Here is a 22,438-nt window from a genome sequence, read left to right as displayed (position 1 = left end):
TTTTTCTTTCTTATGTGTAGTTTTCTATAGTAAATATTAGAGATAAACAGTCTCGGGCCATTGTGAGTGCTGATGCAAGAGTATGCAGTACAAGAACAAAACAAACAACCCACCCCCTCTCAAAAAAAAAAAAAAACATTCAGTCTGCAGTGGTCTCTGTGGGCCGAGCGAACCACACCGCCTGTGTGAAAGATATGGTGGGACCACCCGCTGGGACGTTTCCACTCAAGCATTCAGAGCGCGTCGAGGCATACAGTGGATCGCTGGCCTAACTCTCTCCTGGGAACTTGACTGCTGCTTCAGTCCCTTAATGTTTTCTCGGAGAGGCCTAATGCCTTGTTTTGTGCCGTCTGTGTAACGAACCGCGGCTCCGGCTGCGGCTACGCGTCCCAAAGATGGAGTTCCACGAGGAGCTGCGACTGTTGCTCCGGTAAGTGGAGTAGCTGTGGCTACGGCCGCGGCTACGGCTGCGGCTGACGCTGTGGAGGGAGCTGCGGCTGCGACTGCGGCTGCGGCTACGGGTGAACAGGCTGCTCCAGGACGACACGCTGGTGGCGCGGCTGCTGGAGAAAGGGCTGGGTCGGAAATAAGGGATGGGTCTCTTTCTGGCACTGCGGAGAAGAATAGTCTTTTACTGAAACAGTGGATTCAACCGTGTAGCCCGAAACAGTTAACAAGTGGCTACAAATCAACAAACAATTAGCACCACACCATGTAATCCCCCTCAGGTCTGCAGAGCACATCCTAAGCTCAGTGCTCCTGTTTTACAACCTCATCTCAAGATGTAAATAAGTAGCTGTAAACAACTCGCAGTATTTTTGACTCTAAAAAGACAATTCAATTGTCCAGAGTACAGTTAGGTCTGAAAGCGCTTTGACTCCACCTCCATATTAAGTTTTCTGAAATGCTGCTACTGGGCATGCGTATCATGGCCGTGGCAAATAGTTCTTCTGCACATGAACGATTAGATGGACAAAAACAATGGCGGCCTCCAGAGTGTCATGACTCCCAGCCCATTTTCTCCTGGGACTTGGTGGTTGAGAGTCACCCAGAATAGCAATAAAACCACGTCATCAGTTCATATGAATATCTACTGCATGTACTAGCCATTGTTAATTTGTATGACATATTGTTCTCTGCATGATTTATAAAAACAAACAACAGCCTCCACTCGTGGCCCAACATGAAAATTACATCGTTTTCAGCATGTCTACCGTTTCCATGTAAACGCACATCTTTTTCAAAATGTTGTTGTGGAAATGCAAAACCTTTCTTCAAATGAAAACACAAAAAACTGTATTTTTCAATTGAATAATAGTCATCTGGTATTATAACAAATTAACATTATTGCATTTCGTTTGAGCATTTACACAACATGCCACATTTCATGAAGCATTTAAATTTCCTTTTGTATTTCCCACTGTATTATACTAGTGCGCAATATTGATGAAACCTGTTGTGCAGTCATAAACGTCTATGTTATTGGTATATTCAAATCTCAGGAAAGCACAAAATAACCGTTTTTGTTGAACAATATTATAATGTCAAAGTGAATTAGCATCACAAAAATGCTTTCCCACTGCCATCTGGAGAGTAAATGAATCTAATATTTGTTAGATATAAAATAGACAGAGGCGTATGTGTTATTCATATCATATACTGTAAATATAGTGAGGCTGTTGCATATATAACTGATTCAATCCTCTTGGACAGTGAATATCTCTTTTACAGCCGTGACACAGAATGATGAAACAATACAGATAAGAGGTGCAATAATTCAATACAGGGTGGTAGTTTATATCCTTTAAGTGGCTGCCGTTCCTGTATGTTTCTGTCTATTCCCTTTGTTGTATTCAGGATGCAGTGGGAAATGAAAGAAACACCATGGTAACTGTGCCAAGCCTGCTCTTTTGTCGCTTTTCCTTTCAAAAAGATGGCATCCCAGTGTCTTTTTCTTTAAGATTTCAGATTGCCTATGTTCACCATCTGTTTCTCCAGCCCCTGTGGTGGCTTCAGAGCTGACAGTTATCTCCACCTCCGGCTAAATGCCGTTTGAAGGTACATAGCTCATCAGCACGATTGAAAGATTTCAGGCTGGGGACATGTCCAACTGAGGGGGTGGAGGGTAGGACCAGCAGAACAATTTTTGCTGCCTTTCGGCATAAAAATGCACACTGTGGCTATAAATAACAGAACTGGGAGAGCAGTACCTTGTGATTCGGCGTGCTTCCAGATGGCTTGGAGAGTCTCTCCTCCTTTTCCTCATCGGCGAGTAGGATTTGCGTCTTTGCCGTTTCCCGCTGACCTTATGTGTGTGTTTCAGGCCGGTCTTTCTGGAGCTCCCTGCTCTCTTCCTATTTCGTAGCCTGGGGAGCAGACAACTTCAACATGTAATGTCCATTTGCAACTTTAGGAGCATTTGACCTGCTGAAGACTGATGTCAGGCCTGTCACAAACACCAGGGATGAATTAATGACAGTTGCTTGGTGTCATAAGTCATTAGGTGTTATTTTATTGGTTGGAAATGTGTCTGTCATGACCACTTAAATAGACAAAATCCTCTTTGCTATCTTTATCGATATTCAGACTACATATGAAATAAATGGCATGGAAATTGTATTTTCCATCACATTTATTGCAAACAAAATAATAATGGTGTTACTTAAAAAAAAGTCAGCAGCACTTAATATACAGTCTTCACTCACATTTACAGTTATTGTTCAAGCACTGGTGTAAGCAGTAGTTTATAATACTGGCAATATTTGCTATGCTGAACTAGATAAAGATGGATTGGTGGGTGGATGGACACTATATGAACACTATAATGAAAAATATATTTATTGTTAATGTTCTTTTCATTTCATACTGTTTTGCAAGTTCAGTGTTATCAATTTAAAAAACAACTATGAGATTATTCTTGAACAATGAATAAAGGGGTTTTTATTTAACTTTTTTATTTTATCTTTTTTATTTGACTTAAATAAACATTTGACAATACAAATAAATGGCAAGTTAGATAATTTATTGTTAAATTGTTCAGTGTATTAAAATTTAGAAAGGCCCTTGTTTTAAATTCAAGCTTTTACCTGGGAATATCCTCAGTAGTAGATATAGTCAATGCTTTTCAATTGAGATTTTTAATTTGAAACATGGCTTTTATTTTCAACACAGGAAGGCATTCAGCCAAATAACTTGAACTTGCTCTCTTGTGAAATCGCTTCATCTGCATTTCTCCGTCACAACTATATGCCAGTGTTTAAGAACTCAACACTTGTTGAATGTAAAACTGCATTTAACACTTCTGGACTCTGTCATGTGTGCTGAACTCTCTGAGGTGATCCAGATAAATCCCAGCTAAATGGTTGCTAATATGAATAAATGATCAGAATCCTTTGTGTAGCCCAACATTGCTGTGGACAAGGCATGTTGACATCATGATAATTAATTTGGACACAATGTGCAGCCCTGAAGCAAACTGGCGAACCTTTCACCCGATCTTCACAAAGATGATAGTAAATACCTGCACACCCATAAACACCGACAAACCTGCCTTCTTGTATGTTTTCACCAACCAAACCAGCGTCATTACCTCCCGTGTCTCATTCTGAAATGACGGATGTAAACACTGTTTCCATTTATGCCTTAGTTTTCTTATTCAACCCTGGCTATCATTATTCCTACAGCCTTTGCTCTGAAGGAACTTTTCTGGGAAACTTTCTTGCAAACTGCACCAGCCACATTTCTTTTCTCAAGGACTGGGGACAGCTTTAAAACGTTTGTTGATTTAATGTTGTTTTTTGCTTGTTTGTTGCTATGTGGTGTTACACCTCTGGTGGAGGGGTTATTAGCAGCTGTAAAGTTCACCTGTCATGGCTGTATCTGCAGTAGCTTCCTCTGGAGCTCAGGCTGGCCACGCTGCCTCTTCGCCTCAGATCAGCCGAGTTACTGGGTGAGCGCGAGTACGTGCTGCAAGTACAACAAATAAAAAAGATATCCATATGGTTAAGCAAGCAAATGCAATGATATGAGTGTATGGAGTGCCGCTTGGGGGATTTGTCAGAGTGGCACAATGGAAAAGCGGCCGATGTACCTGCAAGATGAGAGCGAGGGGCTGCGAGAGTAGCGGCCCGAGTATCTGGAACTCCCTGAGGATCTGCTCCTGCTCCTGCTGCTCGAGAAGCGGGTTTTCAGTCGCCTTCGAGACGACGCACTCCTCCTCTGAGAACAGCTGGATGTCTTTGGGGATCTCACAACCTCCAGCCGACACCCTAAGGTTATCTGCTCCCTGCGAAGAACATGCATTCAGATGTTTCTCTGGTTTCAGCGATAAAGCCAAAGGGTCTTTTTTTTTTAACACCCCCCCCCCCCCCAAGAAATGCTCCTTTTTATTCTCTACTTATAATGTGAATATTTCAAAAGAGAAAACGGAGCATGGAAATAAAAGATGAAGAATCCTACGATATCCTTGGGAAGCGTTCATTCAGATGGATTGCTTGTGACGAACAAAACGTTACCTCTTGCCATTTGTGCTGAAAAGGGTCGTCGACAAGCCGTCCTCCCCGTACGGTTTGCACAAGGAGGCGTAGCTGGTCACAGAGTTTCCTGAGTCAGAGGCATTGTCTCTGTCAGTGAACTTCAGCTTCTCTGGCGAGGTCAGACGTTGACAGTGGTTCCTCTTGCTGTCAGTGACACTCGCCCGAGACACGCCGGTTTTGCTCGACGGTGGCGAGGACGTGTCATTTCCTGAATCGTAATCGTGTGGACCCTCGACCTGGCCAGATAAGTGCTGTGACCCATTATGGTGCAAGGGCTCACTCCCAGGTTTGGACAACAAAATCTGCAAACAGACAAAGAGGCCACGGCTTAAAATCGATCAGCGACTCAAATCTGCTACCTACTTTGATGCACTGTGAATACTCTAGTATGAAGGCACATATTCCCTCGAAAACACAAGTGAAGAGAACTCTTTCCTTTTCTTGGGACAGAAAGCTTTGAAAGATAAAGACGTCATGCAAATTTGAAGCATGCGATTAACCTCAAAAGAAAATCTGAACTCAACTAAAGTGAAAAAAAAATCAACAAGAAAACTTTTTTTTTTAAAGAAGTCTAAACTAAACAGTTACAAGAAAAGTACAACAGAAGAGTAAGAGAAGAAAGGAAAACTATGCATAGAAAAGATCTACTGGCACTAACTGGAGTGAAGAGAACAAGATTAAACAATAGCCCCCATTGAAAAACCCTCATTTAAAGAACACTGAACAAACATCACAAAAATGGGTATTATGTAGAAATGAAAAAGGATTGCAGACAAAGAGAGATCCCATCAGTCTAAACTAAGAAAGCCCTCAGAATGGGACAGATGACTGTGCTCTTTCTCCTGTAAGAGGTCAATAATTAGCCTGCACCGACCTACATGTAAATCCCTAAATCTGCGGATAGCATCGACTTACCAATCAAGATTTCCTCCTTAAGTAGGTAAGGTGTAAAAAAAAAAGGGAAGAGCGGGTAACATAAGTGCATCATTAGAGTCGTAAATTGCAAGAAAAAGACATTAACCCTCTCTTCAAACCCAGAGCCAGTCAGTGTTATAATAGCATGTCGCTTCTTTTTTTCATATCGGGGGAACAAAGTGTGCTTCAGCTCTGTTTTTACAGTAGAATGTCCACAAATGGGGGAAAAAACAAGACACATGACACACTTGTAAAAGGATCCTCTAACCTGTCCTCCCATCTAGTTTCTCATGATCTCATCCAGACGGTCAACACGACAAACTGACCCCGGGGGAAATTTGAACCTCTCCGGTGATCTCTGACGGACACATTTATTTAAAATCTATGAGTGCTCAAGAGTAAAGGATTTCACCTGCAAGAGATTTATTCAAACAAAGACATTCTTCAGTGTGGCCTTTTGTCAACACTAAATTTAATTATACTCTCTCGCATGATAATTTAGCATCTGGCTCTTCAGTGCTTTTCTTTCCCTCAAACATTCGTCCTCCACGAAAGAAGGTTACTGCCTGAGTTTCTTGACATGTTTTCTAACAAATAACATTCACAATCATATCAAAAAAGTAAGTACACACCATGAAATATTGGGGGTTTATTAATCTCCCTCCCATGATTTATTGTAAAAAAAGAAAAGAAGATGTACAGCATCAGGATAATAACCTGTAATTGTAGAAAGTAGAAAATAAGAATTAAAAAAGTATTTTGCGCTATTTTATGGATAACGTGTATTAGTTGTTCAAACCTCTTGAAATGAAGTATTTCTCATGACTATAGTGAGGCTCCCCACCGGTAACCAAGTGTGAAGTCCTCCTGAAAGACTTTGAGAAATTGGAAACCGTGCATGATTCGATATATGGATTAATTTATTGAATTCCAATTAAAACCCTGTGGTGTGTAATTAAAAACATCCGTCTGTGTTATTAGCATAATTTAATGATTGCTGGAGAGAAATTAAATTTATTTTGTGCTCCAATAAGCAAGAGACAACGATTTTAAGGACAAAGCTGTTTTCATTGGGGCTGTGGAAAATGAAACTAAAAGAAAATCCTACAAAAACACACTAAAACAACAACAAAAACAAAGCAAAAAAACCAAAAACAGGACAATTTTAGAATTCAAAATCTGCATTCAACTGGATGCCAGTCATGCTTGGAGTTTCTTTGCTGTTTGCTTTTAGTTTTATTTAAGCATGAAGTCAAGTTTGCCACAGATGAAAGCTGCCATCTGAATTATAACATAAAGCAGATGACCAAAGTGAAAAAGCTACATATATATTTTTTCTATTTTAGCTGCTTTGAGTCAATCCAAACTGGAGCGTGATAGTCAATCTGCAGGCACCAAGTGGTCTTCGAAGAAAATGTAAAAAACATGAAGTTGTATTAGATCAGAACAAAGAACGAACCTAACTGAAGATTTAAAAGCTCTTGGCATGTTGATCTGCTTCCATTCATCCCATAATGCAAAATTCAGACACTCGTGATCGACTTTTTGCCTCGACATGGGGAGAGTTAACATACTGTGATAAGTCTTCACTGTCATCACTTTCGAAGACTGAACATATGGCATAGAGGTTCATGTTGCATTGCAGTAGCAATGACATTCCTGGTTTCTGTCATTCATGAAACATGCTGGTACTATTTATATTTACCAAACGGACTTGAAAGTATGATTGCTGCCTTCCTCCAATGGTGACAAACACCAGAGTCTTGTGTTTATATTGGCGAAAAAGAGACACCACCGCAATTTAAAATCATACTGAAGATAAGCATAATAAATTACCAGCATGTATTTTTGAACTCTGTCACCATAAATACACCAACTCTGCAACCTATTTGAGTGAACTGATTGGAAATTTAAAAAAATATGGATAGATGCAGAAGATAAAATAGAGGAAGATAATGCTAAAGGTTTTATGAAGAAATGGAAAGAAGCAGACATTTGTACATAGTGTTTAGTATGGGTTAGATCTTTGACCCACTGTAAGATCGTTAAGGACGTTGTTAAATTTGAAGCATTATTATTTGCAGTTGATTTTGAAAAGAAAGGAAAAAAAAGAAGAAATTTAATCTTTTATGGCAAATCGATCATTATGGAGAACATGATCCACAATGGACTGATTATGTCCCAAATTATTAATAATAACATGCTTCATAGTTCTTGTCCTATGCCAACTGGCCACGAGAGGTCCCCATCTGAACATTGTGTGGATGGTTTTCACAAACAAGCAATATTTAATGAAGACTGGCTCGGTCATTATTGTCCTTTTAATTAAAAAAGTAACCACATAAACAACTATAAGGGAAAAAGCAAAGAAACTATTGCATGTATGTCTGTGGATTACGCTCAAATAGGGAAGATGTGTACCAAAGGTTTAACCTACAAACAGTATTCAGCGTTGATGTTTTCATTCATATTTGTTTGATTGTCAAATGATTTCTGATCTGAAGGATAAATGCCAAAATCTAGGATCTAAAATGTTAAGCAAATTATTATAATTTTGTTACAATTTTTACTTTTCAGAAACCTGGCACAACAACAATAATGATTAAAAAAACAACAACAACAATAAGCAAAGATAAGAAGTATGAGCTCAAAGCAAGGCTATGCGCAATATTGTGTTTCTATTCATGCCTCAACAAGGCTAAAACATAGTTCACTGATGAAAATATTTGAACATATTTAATTGAAACTAACTGTAAATGTCTCAATAAGACCTCCCGTTATGTTTAAAAAGGAACCATTGAGAATGACTTGCATGAACGCCTCACTAAAGGAATTTTGATGGCGATCGATGGCGAGCAGCTTGACATGGCGGTATCTGAGAAGTCAAATTGAACCTGTGGGCAGCATCATGAGAGTCCTTCAGGAGTACTTACGGTGCCGGTCGAGAGGATGGAGCGATATTTTGGAGCCGTTTTACACACTGATTTGGTTGTAGGTCTCCACTTCATGACTGCGTGGGTTTCCTCTGCAACAGCGGCCAGATGTCCCAGTGTCTTATGCACCACAGACTTCTGCAGATGGTGTCTGTGGGAAAAGACAAACGGCTGTGTTTAGTTCAGCTCAGTTTTTGTGACACTGGATCACGTCGGGGAACCTCAGATTGTATTACATACAATTAATCGACTGGGGTGGAAAAACTGTGGTTTTGCACACTTTTGAAAATCAACCTTTTTTTGTTTTGATTGAGTCATTTTTCATCTTTCATGCGCATGTGAATGTAGGAATGACATGTGTTCTAAGACAATGCTTTTCTGAAGTGTCCCTGAGCTCGTGCAGTGATGTCAACAACACAATGTTGTACAATGTGTTCCTAATTTAAATGATCATTGCTGCCTATTTTCATTTAATTTTTCTCGATATCTTGACTTTTCTGGAGTTCGTATTTTCAATTGTTATATATTTTTGTAATAATATATAATAGCCAAAATGTCTAATAGATTCAAGATTACTGATATGGGTGATGTTCCTTGCTTTCCCATTTTTGATGGTATAATAACTCAGACTTTTATATCATACTATAGGATTTAGTAATTACTTCTCTGTTAACTATTTTCTCTTTTCATCTCTTAAAAGAAGTGGGCTTTTAAACCATATCTTTCATATATTTCAACTTGACTGTCCCATCTTCATCAGAAAAGTCCTCAAGTGGAGGTGGATGACAAACAATACCCGCTGACAAAAGACAAGTCATCCAGAAAAGAGAAGATACTTAACAAATAGCTAAAGGCATGAATCTTAATTGAGTGACTTCTGTATTAATTATCACCAAAATCCAGTTATACCTCGCTGCTATAAGTCGGTTTGCCTTCAAATCAATATAATCTATAAAGGCTGTAAAAAAAAAAAAAAAAACCCAGCTTCTTTCATATTATCACACTGCCAGTATTTTGCTTTATGTCATTTTAATTGAGTGCATTGATCTGTGAACTGAATTTGGGGCCATTTCCTGTGAGGCTGTGATAAGAGTCTGACTGTGTCTGAGATGAGGAAGTCACCCCTGTCTTATCAGTCATCGCTCTGGTGTGACCAAGAGCTCGGCAGACACCTCGGGCTGATAAGATAAAGCGGGGGAGCAGTGAGTGAGAGGTGGAGGTGTTGAGTGGGAGGGGTGGGAGGCTACCTGTCCTCTGAGGAGGATTGGCAGAAAGAAGTGTCCGACTCTGACCTCCGGTAGCGCCGTCTTCGACGCGAGTGAGTCCGCGAACTGCAGGAGAGCACAGCGGAGGAGACAAATTGATAAGGAGCTGCTATGATTGGTAGAATGAAAGAAACTCCTCGGCGATGACTTTTAAAAGTTTTATTCCTGGTTGGGACCATTTAACAAGTAAAGACTTCCACTTCTGCTGTGTGAGGATTTGCAGGGCATTTGCCTCAGTTTCTGTACCATTATGGAAAAATGTAATAAATAGTAATAAATGTTATTAAGTATTTTGCTTTTCTTCTTTTCAGGTATGTTTTTCACAATATACCCTTGACATGTTCCCACAGTGTTCTTCTGTCTTCGTGAGAAATACTATCTGGTGGGGATGTATGTTATGTCCGTTTATCAGCTGGTTTTACTGAAGCGTGACTGACGTGTCACTTTTGATAGATTGGTCACACCCCCTACTGTCAGGATGCTGCGCTGGGTGTGCGGCAGCAGGTACGTACCGTTGTACATCCAATATCCAACAAATGTTTTTCAATTGAAATCATTTTCACCTCAGATAACCATTGACAAGAACAGTGGTTTCCCTACCTTCTTCTCCTTGTAGCCATCAAATTTGCAAATCTGCGGACCCTTTCAAGGGGTCTCTGATTTTTCAGTAAGTCTCTGATTACAGTAAGTAGAGATGGGAGTCAATAACTGGCTCTTGTAGAGAACTAACTTCCAGTGTTTCAATTCCTTGGAATCATTTTCAGATTTTGCAGGGGACTTCTATTTCATTCACCAGTGCAGCCAGCAGGAAACATGGTGCCTAAGTGGCACAAATGTTCAAGAGTTTGGTGACATTGCTTGAGAAAGGATTACAACAGAGCAACTTGCAATACTTGCAAAGTGGATATTTCATCAACAGGAACAAATATGCAGAAACATTTTTCACACACAGCATGTAAAATCTTTGAATGAACGTTGTGTTTTTGATAGACAAAGCCTCATGACCTTGTTGGTGTCTCTGGTGCACCTTGATGATGGACTTAAACCCAGGTTTGGAGCCACTAAACTGAGAGATCCGAGCCAAAAGGACCCTGTTGTTCTGGACTTCATGTTTAGGATCACTGAAGAATTGTTAGCAGCAGCGATCCTGGCTACCTCTGACCAGTGTTTGAAAAGTCATCTCTGAGTTGCAGGTTAGAGCTAAAAAAAAGAATCACAATGACCTGTATACCTTGAAGAATGTAAAAAAAAAAGAGATGTATGCATCTTTTTTTTTTTTCTCAATTTGAACCTAATTGCTTTGACTGAAGGGTCCCATTGTGTTAAAACAGCAAGCAAAACAGGAGGAATGTAAAGCATGGAACAGTGATGTGATCAGAATAAAAGGCAGAGGGAATAAAGAGCCGTAGTGAGCCAGAAAGCCGGGGTTTCTGTCAGAGTAAGCAGCCACTGAACTCCAGTCTGTGCTTACAAACAACATCGCGCTCATCCGAAGTCGAATTCGAAAATGTTGTGAGATCACAGCATGAAATTGGTTTCCCTTCCCCTCCTTCACCCCTTTTCACCTTCTCTTTGTGGCTCAAGCATTCCATCAGTTTTCCTCTTTGCAAGTGTTTTTTTTTTTTTTACCCTCCACGCTTCTCACAATAAAACAAATAAATCCAAGAAAAGAGCATCACATTGCTGTATTCACCAGACTTTTTTTCTACGTGATGCTGTTGGGAGCATCCACTCTAGTTCCTCCTGAGCAGTGGGTGTTCTGAAAAGGATGGATGGGCTCACCATGGGAGGAGGGGGAGGCTTGTAGGGCTGGCGTAGAGAGAGGAAACGAAGGCTGCGCGAGATTTGGAGAGTACACGATTCTGATGCAACAGTAGCGGACTGACCTTTTCTTGTGCTTGCGTTCATCCTTCCTCTTGTGTTTTAAACTGGAAGAGCTGGTGGGATGAAAGAGAGTAGAGTCATGAGCGGGGGGAGGGGCATTAATACTGACAAAGCCTGATCAGACCACCCGCCTCCTCACTGACACATAGAGACGATTTTCCTTCAAGGAGAAAATACCGTAATCTCACTGAGAGCAGACGCCGACTGTTGAATCGGATTCAAGGTGGAAACTTATCGAGGTGAGAACTTTATGTGCTCACTTTTAACAAATCGATTGTAAAGGTATTGTAAACTTGACTGACGCAACAACAACGAAATAACTGCATACATACCTGTGCTTGGACTTCTTGGAGGTGTACCTGAAATGAGGGGACACAGTGATTTAGCTGATTTGAATATAATCCGCATGCCTTTTTTAAAGCATTGCGGTAATGAACATGATCTACCTATGCCGCTTGCTTTTCTTAGAGCTCTTCTTCTTCTTCTTCTTCTTCTTCCTCAGTGGTGACCGGCTGTGGGAAGGAGATCTGAGGCACATTATTAAAAAAAAAAAAAGAACAGTATGAACTCCAACTGTTCTGCTTTGGAGATCTCAATTTATTTGTTTCAGGGGAAAAAAAAAAAAACATCCAACAGAGCGAGTCATCTTATTCTGGGAACCCACCTCTTCCTTTTCCTCTTCCGCTCAGATTTTCTCTTCTTCTTCTTCCCCTTCGGCCGAGGAGAGGGGTCCTTGTCAAAGGAATGACTGCAAACACAGACAGAGAAGGAGAAGCCACTAAGTTAGGACTTCAAAAATAAAAGTTAGGGTTTTAAACTACACCAATAATAAAACACCTGTACAGCAACGCTGCAACAACAACAAAACATTTTGATAGGTGTCAGCCTCCACGTACAATCCTCTCTTCTTCTTTTTCCTTAATCACCAGTTACTGCAAAGCACAGCTGGAAGCATCTCAGGGCATCAGTGATTGAAGAGGGCAGATTGATTGACAGGTTTGCAACAACCACACTTGTACTTCTGTTTACATAACCAGGTAGTATTTGCAGGAGCGAGACAAGCAAAATGCTACTGCTCACTTAGCGAGTGAAACAAACAAATGTTTTTTGCATATTTGTTTCAGAAAGGTTTTGCTTTAACACAGCAATGTTTTGAAATTTGTGTCTGTTTACACAGAAATGGCAAAAGCACTGAAAACCGTGCATCATGATTTCAAAAAGTTTCATTTTCAGTGTCTCCGAGCACCATAGTTGGACAGGCGAGGTCCGCTGTAGAAGTGAGGGCACCAGCTATCAGGCTTGCTAAAGATCTACACATACATTTCACATAGTTTTCGTCTGACTTTTACTGGTAATCCTTAGTTGAATGCCGATCTAGAGACAAGCAAGAGTCTTGAGATATTCATTTTTTTTAATTATTGCGACTGTGAATATTCTGGTGGATTTGTTGCACGTATGTTCCTTCACTTTAGTCAATTTATAGTTGGAATTAGTTTTTTCTGAATGAAGTTCTATATATAAGACATTAAAAAGCCATACATGTGTAAATGTTGATGGAAAAACTGAAAATCCTTTCTCCAAACTTAATGTACAAATTTTGTGTTTATAACAGGCATTTCAATTTGTGTTATTACATTTTTGAAAAGTTCATAGTATCCTCAAAGTACACATCGTGAAGGAAATAATCCATTATTCCAAGGAAGGGAGAGCTCAGACTTCACGTTCCCCCTGTGATTTCCACCTATGTCATCATACGCTTCTATTTCGTGTGCATGAATCCAGTCATCATGTACTGAGCTCTGGGCCTTTGTGTGCACTCCCCACGTACACATACAGAGTTTGTTTCTGCATGTGCTACAATATGTACAGAAGAAAATAGAGCTCCATTTTTCAAATTGATAAGTTCAATGTCCAGCATTGGCAATGTTTAAAGAGCATGTTTACCCTTTCCTCCTACTGTTAACAAATTTAGCACATTATTATCCTAAATCATCCACTGACCAACCAAAACCTGATTTTAAGTCCATGTTTGCCACAATATCCTGTACAAACTGTACTTGCTGCATTCAAGGCTTTTCTAAAATGTCTCAGTATAAGGTTGAGGGTTTTTTTTCTTTGCGCCTGTATTGTTTGTCATAACTCTTCATTCGATTTTATAAAGTACACGCAGGAATATCATGATCTACATTTCAAAACTGAGAAAGTTACAGTAGTTGTTGCACTTGTGGCAGCACTAAATTATTTACTCATCCTCAACATGAAGTCAGAATCTGACTTTAAATAATACTGTTCAATATTTTATTTGTATTTTGCGTCTTTGTGTGTTTTTGAGTGTATACACATCGCCTGTCCTCACTCTTAAGCTCCAGCTGTCACGATGACTTTTATATTGCAGCAAATCTGCCCGCACAAATGCAGCAAAGTGCTTAAAGAGAAGGATAGATGGAAATATCACTGGCTTATGCGATGTTACCCAAGCTTCACCGACAGTTATTTAAAAGAAAATGTCATTTATTCCTTACTGTGTCCTATATCACATGGTTTGTGCACAACCAGATCTTAAAATCACAAAAATGGACTTGAGCATATCTAAATACACTATACTTTAGACTCTCCACTTTATATTGTTAGATTGGGGTTTGTATGTCTATATTTTCTTTTTTTTTTTTTTACAAATACAGTAGATAATCCAATGTACACTCTACACTGTAGTTCTATGGTATTCTGTTTATGCAACTCATTTGCATTTAAAACAAAAAGTGAAACCTGTGTTTTTTTTTTTTTTTTTTTAACCAAACCAATTAAGTACTGAATCCCTCAAGCACTAATTTACCCATAATGGCAAAATGTGCCTCAAATGCAATCTGGAGTAGAAATTTGAAAGTAGAAATCAAACTCAAAAAATACATAATGTTTGAAAAGCATGTAAAACATATAAACCTTACAACAGATATTTCCCCCAACAAGCAGCAATCAAATCATGTAACTCTAGGAAACTACATACTTTTTCCAGTCGGTGCCCAATATGTTTAAATTCTTGCATCATCAGCATATCACATGTTAATATGAAAGGTCTTGGTGAGGTGGTGTGTTCCTGTCACAACAAAAAAAGGACCAACTGAAACTAGAATTTCACTCATTGGTGCACTCTTTCTATATATTTTAAAGGTGCAAAGCAGTATTCTTCAAGCACGAGCGTATCACAGTGCACACACACTGTGAGGGTGTGAAGTTGTTGTCGTTGCTTCCCGCTGTTTTTAGAACTCTTCCCTCCGAGCTGAGTGAGGCTCTGCAGCAGAGCAGCAGGGTCTTTATGTACAAATCGGACCAGCGTGCTCGTACGCCGGAGGTAGCAATAACTTTATCATTCACCTCCAGATGATCCTGACAGCAGGACAAGTTGGGTCAGAGTGTGGGACGCTGAAACAAACTTCCTCCCCACTTCAGACAGGTGAGATGTCACAAGTCACAGTTTATTTGTAAACACAGCCACTGTTCAGAGTCCTGACCACCGTCACATCTGTCACCTCCACTTTGTGCAACTACATGGTTGAAACAACAGCGTGGATCTAACATGCTGAGTTTTTCTTTCCATGTTTCATGATGCAACAAAACAGTGAGCCCATCTTAAACTTACTGAACATTGAAAGTACACAGATTCAGCAGAATGATGTCATACTGTTGAGGGCAAGAGTTAATTTTGAGATACAGTGTATTCAATCACAAGGCCTCAAGCAATATCACATCACGTCTCCATTAAAATATACCTAGTTTTTTCAGAGTTGAGGAAAAGCTTTGAGTCATTGAGATAATTTGCGGGGTGAATGGTGATTTTCACTCGATTCATTTCCTCTGTGCTATTAGAGAGACAAATACAATGCCATTTGTCATTTATATCAAGTTATTAAATAAAAAACTTTGGTATAACTTCTTTAAACCATGCGGTGTATTCACTTCATTAAAATAGGGAGAAACAGACATTAATGCACTCAAATAAGGTTTTGATCTTCCAACTCCAAATAGAACTAGCTGAGTTATTTCCACCATGACTTAAAAACTATGTATTTATATTTACATAATCTTACATGGTGTTGAACACAAGATAGCTTCTATACACGGCTATTCGCTTCACTTTGCAGAAATGTAAAATAAAACTCTTAATCATATTCAAGGATTTTCATACAGACAAATTTACAATCACCACTTAACCTCCAACACATGCTTTTGTTTTCCGGTGAGAACATACAAACTCCACCTCGACGGCCTGGGCCTGGAACAAGACCTCTCACCACCCACTACCCCACCATGCACCCCTGAATACAAAGTGAAAAACACACTATCCTCTATAAAAGTCTGCTGTGTAACTGAAGGCAGCATCAGCACGTTCAGATTTTCTTTCATAACATTTAACAGATACAATTGCAAAATCAGACTTCAAATCCACAAAACATTACCAAAAGCCTAATTTTTGGGGAGTTTTCTGTAATGTTTTTATTTCCACTGAAATATAAGCAGGAAAACACAGGGAACAGAATGGATGGGAAATAAAATAATCCACATGACTCATTGCTTGAGTCGCGTAACCGCACAGAAATGCATTTTGATTTCCTCTCACAACAATCATAAGCAAGATTATCCGTGAGCCAAATGTCCCATACGAGATGATCCCATCACAACAGGATGATCAAATCCTACCCAGGCTGGTTGAAAGCACAAAACAGCATGCCAGTGAGCTTCACTGAAGTCAATACTCATTATAAGACGATGCTCAAAAAGAGAGAAAGAGATTTTAGACTTCAACTTTACTTGTTTCTGTGGCAGCCACCTGCTTTCATTAAGGTGTAATATATTACTTTACTTTCTTTGCCGTAAATTTAAATTCACGGTCCATCTTTACATCCTGGGCAGACACTATCAGTGACACTTGAGTTGTCTTTAAAAGAAACTGGAATCTGTGTCGCTCTCACTGACACATGGACTGGCTCCTCTGTTGGTGCCAATAATAGCTGCAGGGATTCACAACACATCGGTATCCGTCTGTATTTCACAGACACTAGATGCCCGAACAAGTCTTTTAATGTGCACCGATGCACGCTGTCATTTCAGCTTGCCGTTTTCATGCTATCCATCCTTTCTCTACTTTCCTCATAGAGAAAAAAAAATCCTGTCAGATTCCATCTTCGTACCAGCTTGATCGCTGTCCAGAGGTCCACTTCATTTAAAGCTTTGAAAATGACTGATCTGGAGAAGGACCTGAAGGGCTTTGAAGCACCGCAGGCTCACTCAGAGTTTTTATTTTGTAGAAGTGACTGAAATTCATAAGAAGTAAAAGGCAGAAGAGAGAGAATGTGAGGCGAAACAGAGTCAAGACGATGGAGACATCACAATGGGCTACTTTCTAATACTTTATGAGCTAACCGAAAAAAAAAAAAAAAGTTCCATTATAATATAATGAAGGAGGAAGACTTGCTTCATGTCGACTTCAGCCAAAAGTCTGCTTCTTTTGTTCTTTTGGGCATCTGTGAATGCTCTCATGAACTCTGATCTGGACTCAAAACATTAGCCTTTAGTTTGCCTGCATGAAAACTCAGGTTTCATGCAGGCAAACTTTCCACCGTGTGTGGTGAGAAGACGTGAGGTAGAGCGCAATGCATTTTGGGTATTGGGCAAATCATAAGAAGCATACGTAGGAAAAAAAAAAAAGGGAAAATATCTTGCGGGACTAGTGAGGAAGAATTAGAGAAGAAGTAGTGAGAAAGGTGCTCTGGTCTGAAGACTATATATAGTGGTTGTTTGTGGCTACCCATTAGCCATGAGCTAATTATCCCCCAAACAAGCAGCTGTTGGGGTGATTGTATCACATTTTCCAGGCAGTTTGATCCGCTTTCAAAATGCAGCGTGAAGGCAAACTGAACCAAATGAAGGTTGTTTCTTTTTTTCAAATATTTGAAGTGACATACTTTTACAACAGTCATGGGGGGGACGTCATTGATTTCCTCAAAGAAGCTTTCGGTGTCACTAAGTCACTAAGAGTTTTGAGCCACTGGAGGCACCTGAACTGACTTTGGCCCACAGCTTATATTGGAACATTTAATTGTATTGATTTCTTGATGATGTTGTTTTGGTGTTTCAGTTGTTCCGTTCCACACTGTGTGCCTGCCTCTACTTCAATCAGCAGATAGCCAACATTAATACTGCAAGCACAAAGGTAATCAAAACCCTTGACTTGTTAATCCCAGCAGTTCCCGAAAACAGAGAACTTCTTTGAGGGTATTAATGAATTAGTCACGCCTGAGCTCTAATACCAGCACTGTGAAGAAAAAAAAAAATGCAATAATCGAGACTAAATCTAAAAAATAAAAAACATGTGGCAACAACCAAATGTGATTTAAAGACTTGAAACAAGATGGAGGTTTATGAAAATGCACTGTGATGTGCTGAGAAACTGAAGCAAAACACACGGCTGTTTCTGTGTGTGTCCGAGAACTTATTCGGTTTCCAGTTCATGTGTGAGTATTTGATCCCAAGACTCTGTAACATGTGTCAACATGCTTCGACCCCTGCCAAAATGGGACCAACCCCCCTTTCTTACTGGATTTATATGTCAAATTCTAAGAAATGTACCTCCACGCCGAGCCAGCAAAAGGTCATGGGTGTGGTGAGCGTGATCAGAAGTGACCCCGACAGTGACAAACTGCACTCCTCCTTGATATATGCGACCACAGAGCTCAGGAGACTCTGCCTGTTACATTGGATGCGGAGGAGTGTCCTGCGATAATAAATGGCCCTGCTCAGCGTAGTCGGCAGTTTGGGAGCATTAGGAGCTGAAATGCATTAGGGCTGATTAGGCCGACCAAACCCAAGTACCCTCTCCTGGTAATGAGAACGCTTTGTCACTCATTAACACCTCCACCATCCCAGCCTTGTAGAAAGAGAGCACAAGGCAAGCATTAGCATTTCTTTTTGCCAGCAGAAACTGTTTCTTTTGATGAGGAGAGGAGAATGAAAGCGGAGAATGAGAGAGCAGTCAATTGCCAGTTCGGCCAGGAATGGTGATTTTGTGGAACAATGGTGTATGAAAAGGAGATTTGGGGACATCTGATGAGATTGTGCTCACCCTATTTCTCTCGTTACCGTTTTTAACTTCAGCAAGGCATTATTGTGCCTGGAGTGTGCTCATGTGAATGCATGCGAAATAGCTCCTGCTCATTTGGGGTTTTAATCGATTCAATTTAGGCAATTAGTTCTTTTCTTTATATTCTGAAAACTTCCAAAACTTCTAGCCGACATAACGTTTCGAGAGTGAATCTGGTGCGAGTGGCTCGTGATATAATTAACTCTGTATTTACCGGACAATGTGTACTGCTGCTCGCCCTTTAGCCAGATAACAATCCAAAGAACAAATGTCTGGCCCAGCAGAGGTGACGTTTTTCAGGCAATGCTTTGTAAGTGAGACAAAGTATTTGGAAACACATCTAGCTCATTAGCTACTTTTTCTTTTTTTTTTTAATAAATTACAGAGAATAAACACAAACACAATTCTTCTTTGTATCTACTGGTAGATGTGTAACACTTCCTCTTTTTGTGTTTATGTCTAAAATTAGTAGTTTCAGGCTGAAGGTAGCAGGACTTTGTCCAGATTAATGACACACAAGTTTATCTCTTACCATCACATACATTTTATTAATTTGATATTGAAACCAAGTTCAATTACTTATGTGAGTAGGTTAACAAAAAACAGCCTATTTCATTTAAAGACACATACTTAAAATAGTTGTTGGCCTGTCATTCTTTTTACTTCAGCATATTTAGAATATGAAAATTTAATAGGACGCTTTTCTACAGCATCATTAGACTCCTAATCAGTACTCTGCTTTCTGAAACTTTATTTTCCACCATGTTATTGTCGTTACACAAAAACATCTCAAAGTGCTTCTGACTCATTAAAATCTATAGTGTGTTCTGGACAAACTTTAAGGTTCAGAAGTTGTGCAAGTTGCAATAGAAACGTCAGACTAAGTACATGGTAAATATTGTGATGTAGTGAATGGACAAAATGAGATCACACAGACACAGTGTTTGCAAGGAGATAGATCCAACAACACTTTGGTGCATTTCGCAGCGTCCTCCTCCAATGTCTTCCTTCTTTAAACAGACTTTCTCTGTACCTCCTGACCTTCATCCATGTTGACCTTCATCCATGTTGACTGATGCTTATTGATGCGTACCCCTATAGACGACGTGTGTGAAAAGAACCAAATCCAACAAACATTGGAGAGATGAGGTAAGGGGCTGCAGCAGGTGGTACAATGTCATAGGTGAAACATACAATTTCAGTGTTGTGTAGGCAATTTTTTTTTCTAATTCATTATCATATTACTAATGTGTAAGAAAAACTAAATGTTAATAGTTAAATAGTTCCTATTACTATTAGTTGATTTTAATATACTTGAAGTACTTGTTTATATTTTTACAAAAAAACATGTTAAGGCATGTTTATCTTTTTCCTTAAATCAACATATTTCATCTTTGCATCATAACATTGTTGTTTGCCTTTTTATAGCTGCCATTAGAAATAGTTAAGAAATCTTAGTATTTGGATAGACGAGGTGGATTGTGCCAATGCAAGAGCAGGGAACTTGCAAACAGCACACACACACACACACACACACACAAAAAAACATCCAGAAAATGTGCTGACTGTCAACATTTTGACAATTACCAAACATGGTACAATATCTGAATGTCAATCAGGTTATTTTGTGGCTTCAGCCTTCAGCCACCCACAGTGATGGTTCAATTTGCTTCCTTGTTGATTTTCATGACACTGCACTGAAATTGAGCACTAATGGAATGGGAAATGGAGCAAAAGAAAATACAAATGAGTGAGTTCACAAAAATGACGCAGCGATGCAGTGAGACATCATCTGGCAACCCACAGCAGAAGATAATCACACACTAACACGTCCCAGGTAGATTCAACAGTTGTGCTACCGAGGAAAATTGTCAAAATGTTGGGTATCACAGGAGGAAAATTAATTTGTTTACCAATCCAACAGTTAAGCTAATACACAGTTCTGCATCAAACCCATTGAGGATAGTTATATCAAGAGATTAGGAGTCACAGACTAAATTGTCAAAACTCAACCGATCTTGCAGCAGATTTGAGCCTTTGTGGGAGTTTGTTTCACAAGTAAATGGAAGCTAAACACTGTCTTTCACTGCAGAGAAAGTAAGAACAGACCTGGACTTTATGAGGCAAATAAAAAGATAAGACAATTTTACCAACTGCAGAGTACATCTGTAACCGTGTACGAGTTAAACTTAGTCTGCTATCTCTCACGAGAGTAAAGTTCTCTCTCAGAGGACCATATGATGGTGCGCTTTGTTTTGGCACAGATAACCCCTTCAAATGGATGGTTTACTCAAACTGGAGTCCTTTTCATCGACTTACCAGCACTTAGAGCAGCACTCCCACTCACCACAGCGGCTCAGAGCATCTGTTTACTTTTTGTCTGAAAGCTGCCTCGCTGAGCAAGACGAGTGTGTGAATCTACTTTATCAGTCCAAATCACACGGAATCACAGAGTAAAAGCAAGATTTCCCACAGAGTATCAAAGTCGAAGCTGCGCGTGAAATGAAGACGGTCTCCGCTGCTGACAGATGAAATGGAAGCGCTGCGGTTCTGCTGCCGTATGAATGCCACAGGCAATTATTTGAAGGAACTTTTGAGCAAAGGGGAATGACTGAATATACAGCCGCAAGCGATATTTACATATTTCAAAAATCTTCAATTCTGCTTCAAGATTTTACGAGCAGATAAACTTATTGTTACACTTTGAAATATCCCAATATGCTGCAGGTGTCACAACAAATTTAAACTAACACAAACTTTTATATATTGGATTTCACAAATTTTTGATAATCTCCATGAAAGGGTTCAAATATAGTACCAACTCCTCAGATTTAAGTTTTAGTGGCCGAGAGCTCACATTTTACATGTTTGTGAGAAGCTAATAATTCAGCAAAGTCAATTTAGTTGAGATTTGCCCTCATGAATAACAATAGAAGTAATTGAGTTGAGCACAATATAAACTGTGACATCAATGACGCAATTGGTTCTCATTTGTGTTTCACATCTTTAGATGTGTTTCTACCTTCTTTAATGGATATCTCAACATACTCAAGTAACAGGTGCTGGCATGTTTGCAAATATAAATCCACTTTAAAACCCACTAATTGATTCAATGACTGAATGAAAAACGTGTTTTTTCTGCAATTCAGCAATTGAAGTTGACAGTCTATAACCAATCCTACTGGAAGATAACGTCTTGTAATACCATGTTGCACCACAAGACGGGATGGTGAGTCATCGAGCAAAACCGGTAAAAACAGAAAGTGTGGCACCTTCTCCATAAAACTCTAATAGCAGCTTTATGAATCTCAATTAAGTGAAGTCAGGCAGACCCTGGACACGTCTCCAGTCCATTATTGGGCAAACACAGGGAGGCAGACAAATAGACATATACACCTACGGCCAATTTAAACTCACTAATTAACCTCTAACTTGTGTTTTTGGACTGTGGGAGGAGAAGAGGGGACACAGAGAAAAACCCGCACACACAAAGACAGAACAGACAAACAAGCCCACAAACACATTCTTGCCGAGAGGCCAGTGTGTGAAACATTACTCTATTTGCTCTCAAAAATTAAAAAAAGTGATTTTCCTTGCCAAGTTGAAGTTGCAGGCTTGAGGGCATACATGAAGTTCTGCCACAATTAGCATATACGAAAATGGTTATTTCTATAGGCTTCGGATCTCAGAATTTAGAAACTCTTCTCTGTTGTGGAGCAGAAGAAATAAAAGACTCACCTCTTTTTAGGGGTGGAGCTTTAGGGGCTTCAA

At 39.6% G+C, this 22,438-nt stretch overlaps 1 protein-coding gene across 1 annotated transcript in view; it reads right to left on the bottom strand.

Moving 5' to 3' along the window:
- Positions 1–328: 328 nt before the first annotated feature.
- srrm4 (serine/arginine repetitive matrix 4) overlaps positions 329–22,438 on the bottom strand; it is a gene marked incomplete at both ends in the record, with an annotated part of 70,990 nt that continues 48,880 nt past the window's right edge. The window contains 11 exons of the mRNA XM_080499956.1: positions 329–611; positions 2,211–2,366; positions 3,865–3,966; positions 4,091–4,285; positions 4,515–4,837; positions 8,384–8,534; positions 9,631–9,714; positions 11,535–11,585; positions 11,865–11,891; positions 11,979–12,059; positions 12,197–12,280. Coding sequence (XP_080356082.1) covers positions 329–611; positions 2,211–2,366; positions 3,865–3,966; positions 4,091–4,285; positions 4,515–4,837; positions 8,384–8,534; positions 9,631–9,714; positions 11,535–11,585; positions 11,865–11,891; positions 11,979–12,059; positions 12,197–12,280 — 1,537 coding nt within the window. The remainder of the gene's footprint in view (positions 612–2,210; positions 2,367–3,864; positions 3,967–4,090; positions 4,286–4,514; positions 4,838–8,383; positions 8,535–9,630; positions 9,715–11,534; positions 11,586–11,864; positions 11,892–11,978; positions 12,060–12,196; positions 12,281–22,438) is intronic.

The sequence above is a fragment of the Blennius ocellaris genome (genome assembly GCF_963422515.1).
Source record: "Blennius ocellaris genome assembly, chromosome: 7".
In the NCBI taxonomy this organism is placed as follows: domain Eukaryota; kingdom Metazoa; phylum Chordata; class Actinopteri; order Blenniiformes; family Blenniidae; genus Blennius; species Blennius ocellaris.
This window is presented reverse-complemented; position numbering and strand designations above follow the sequence as displayed.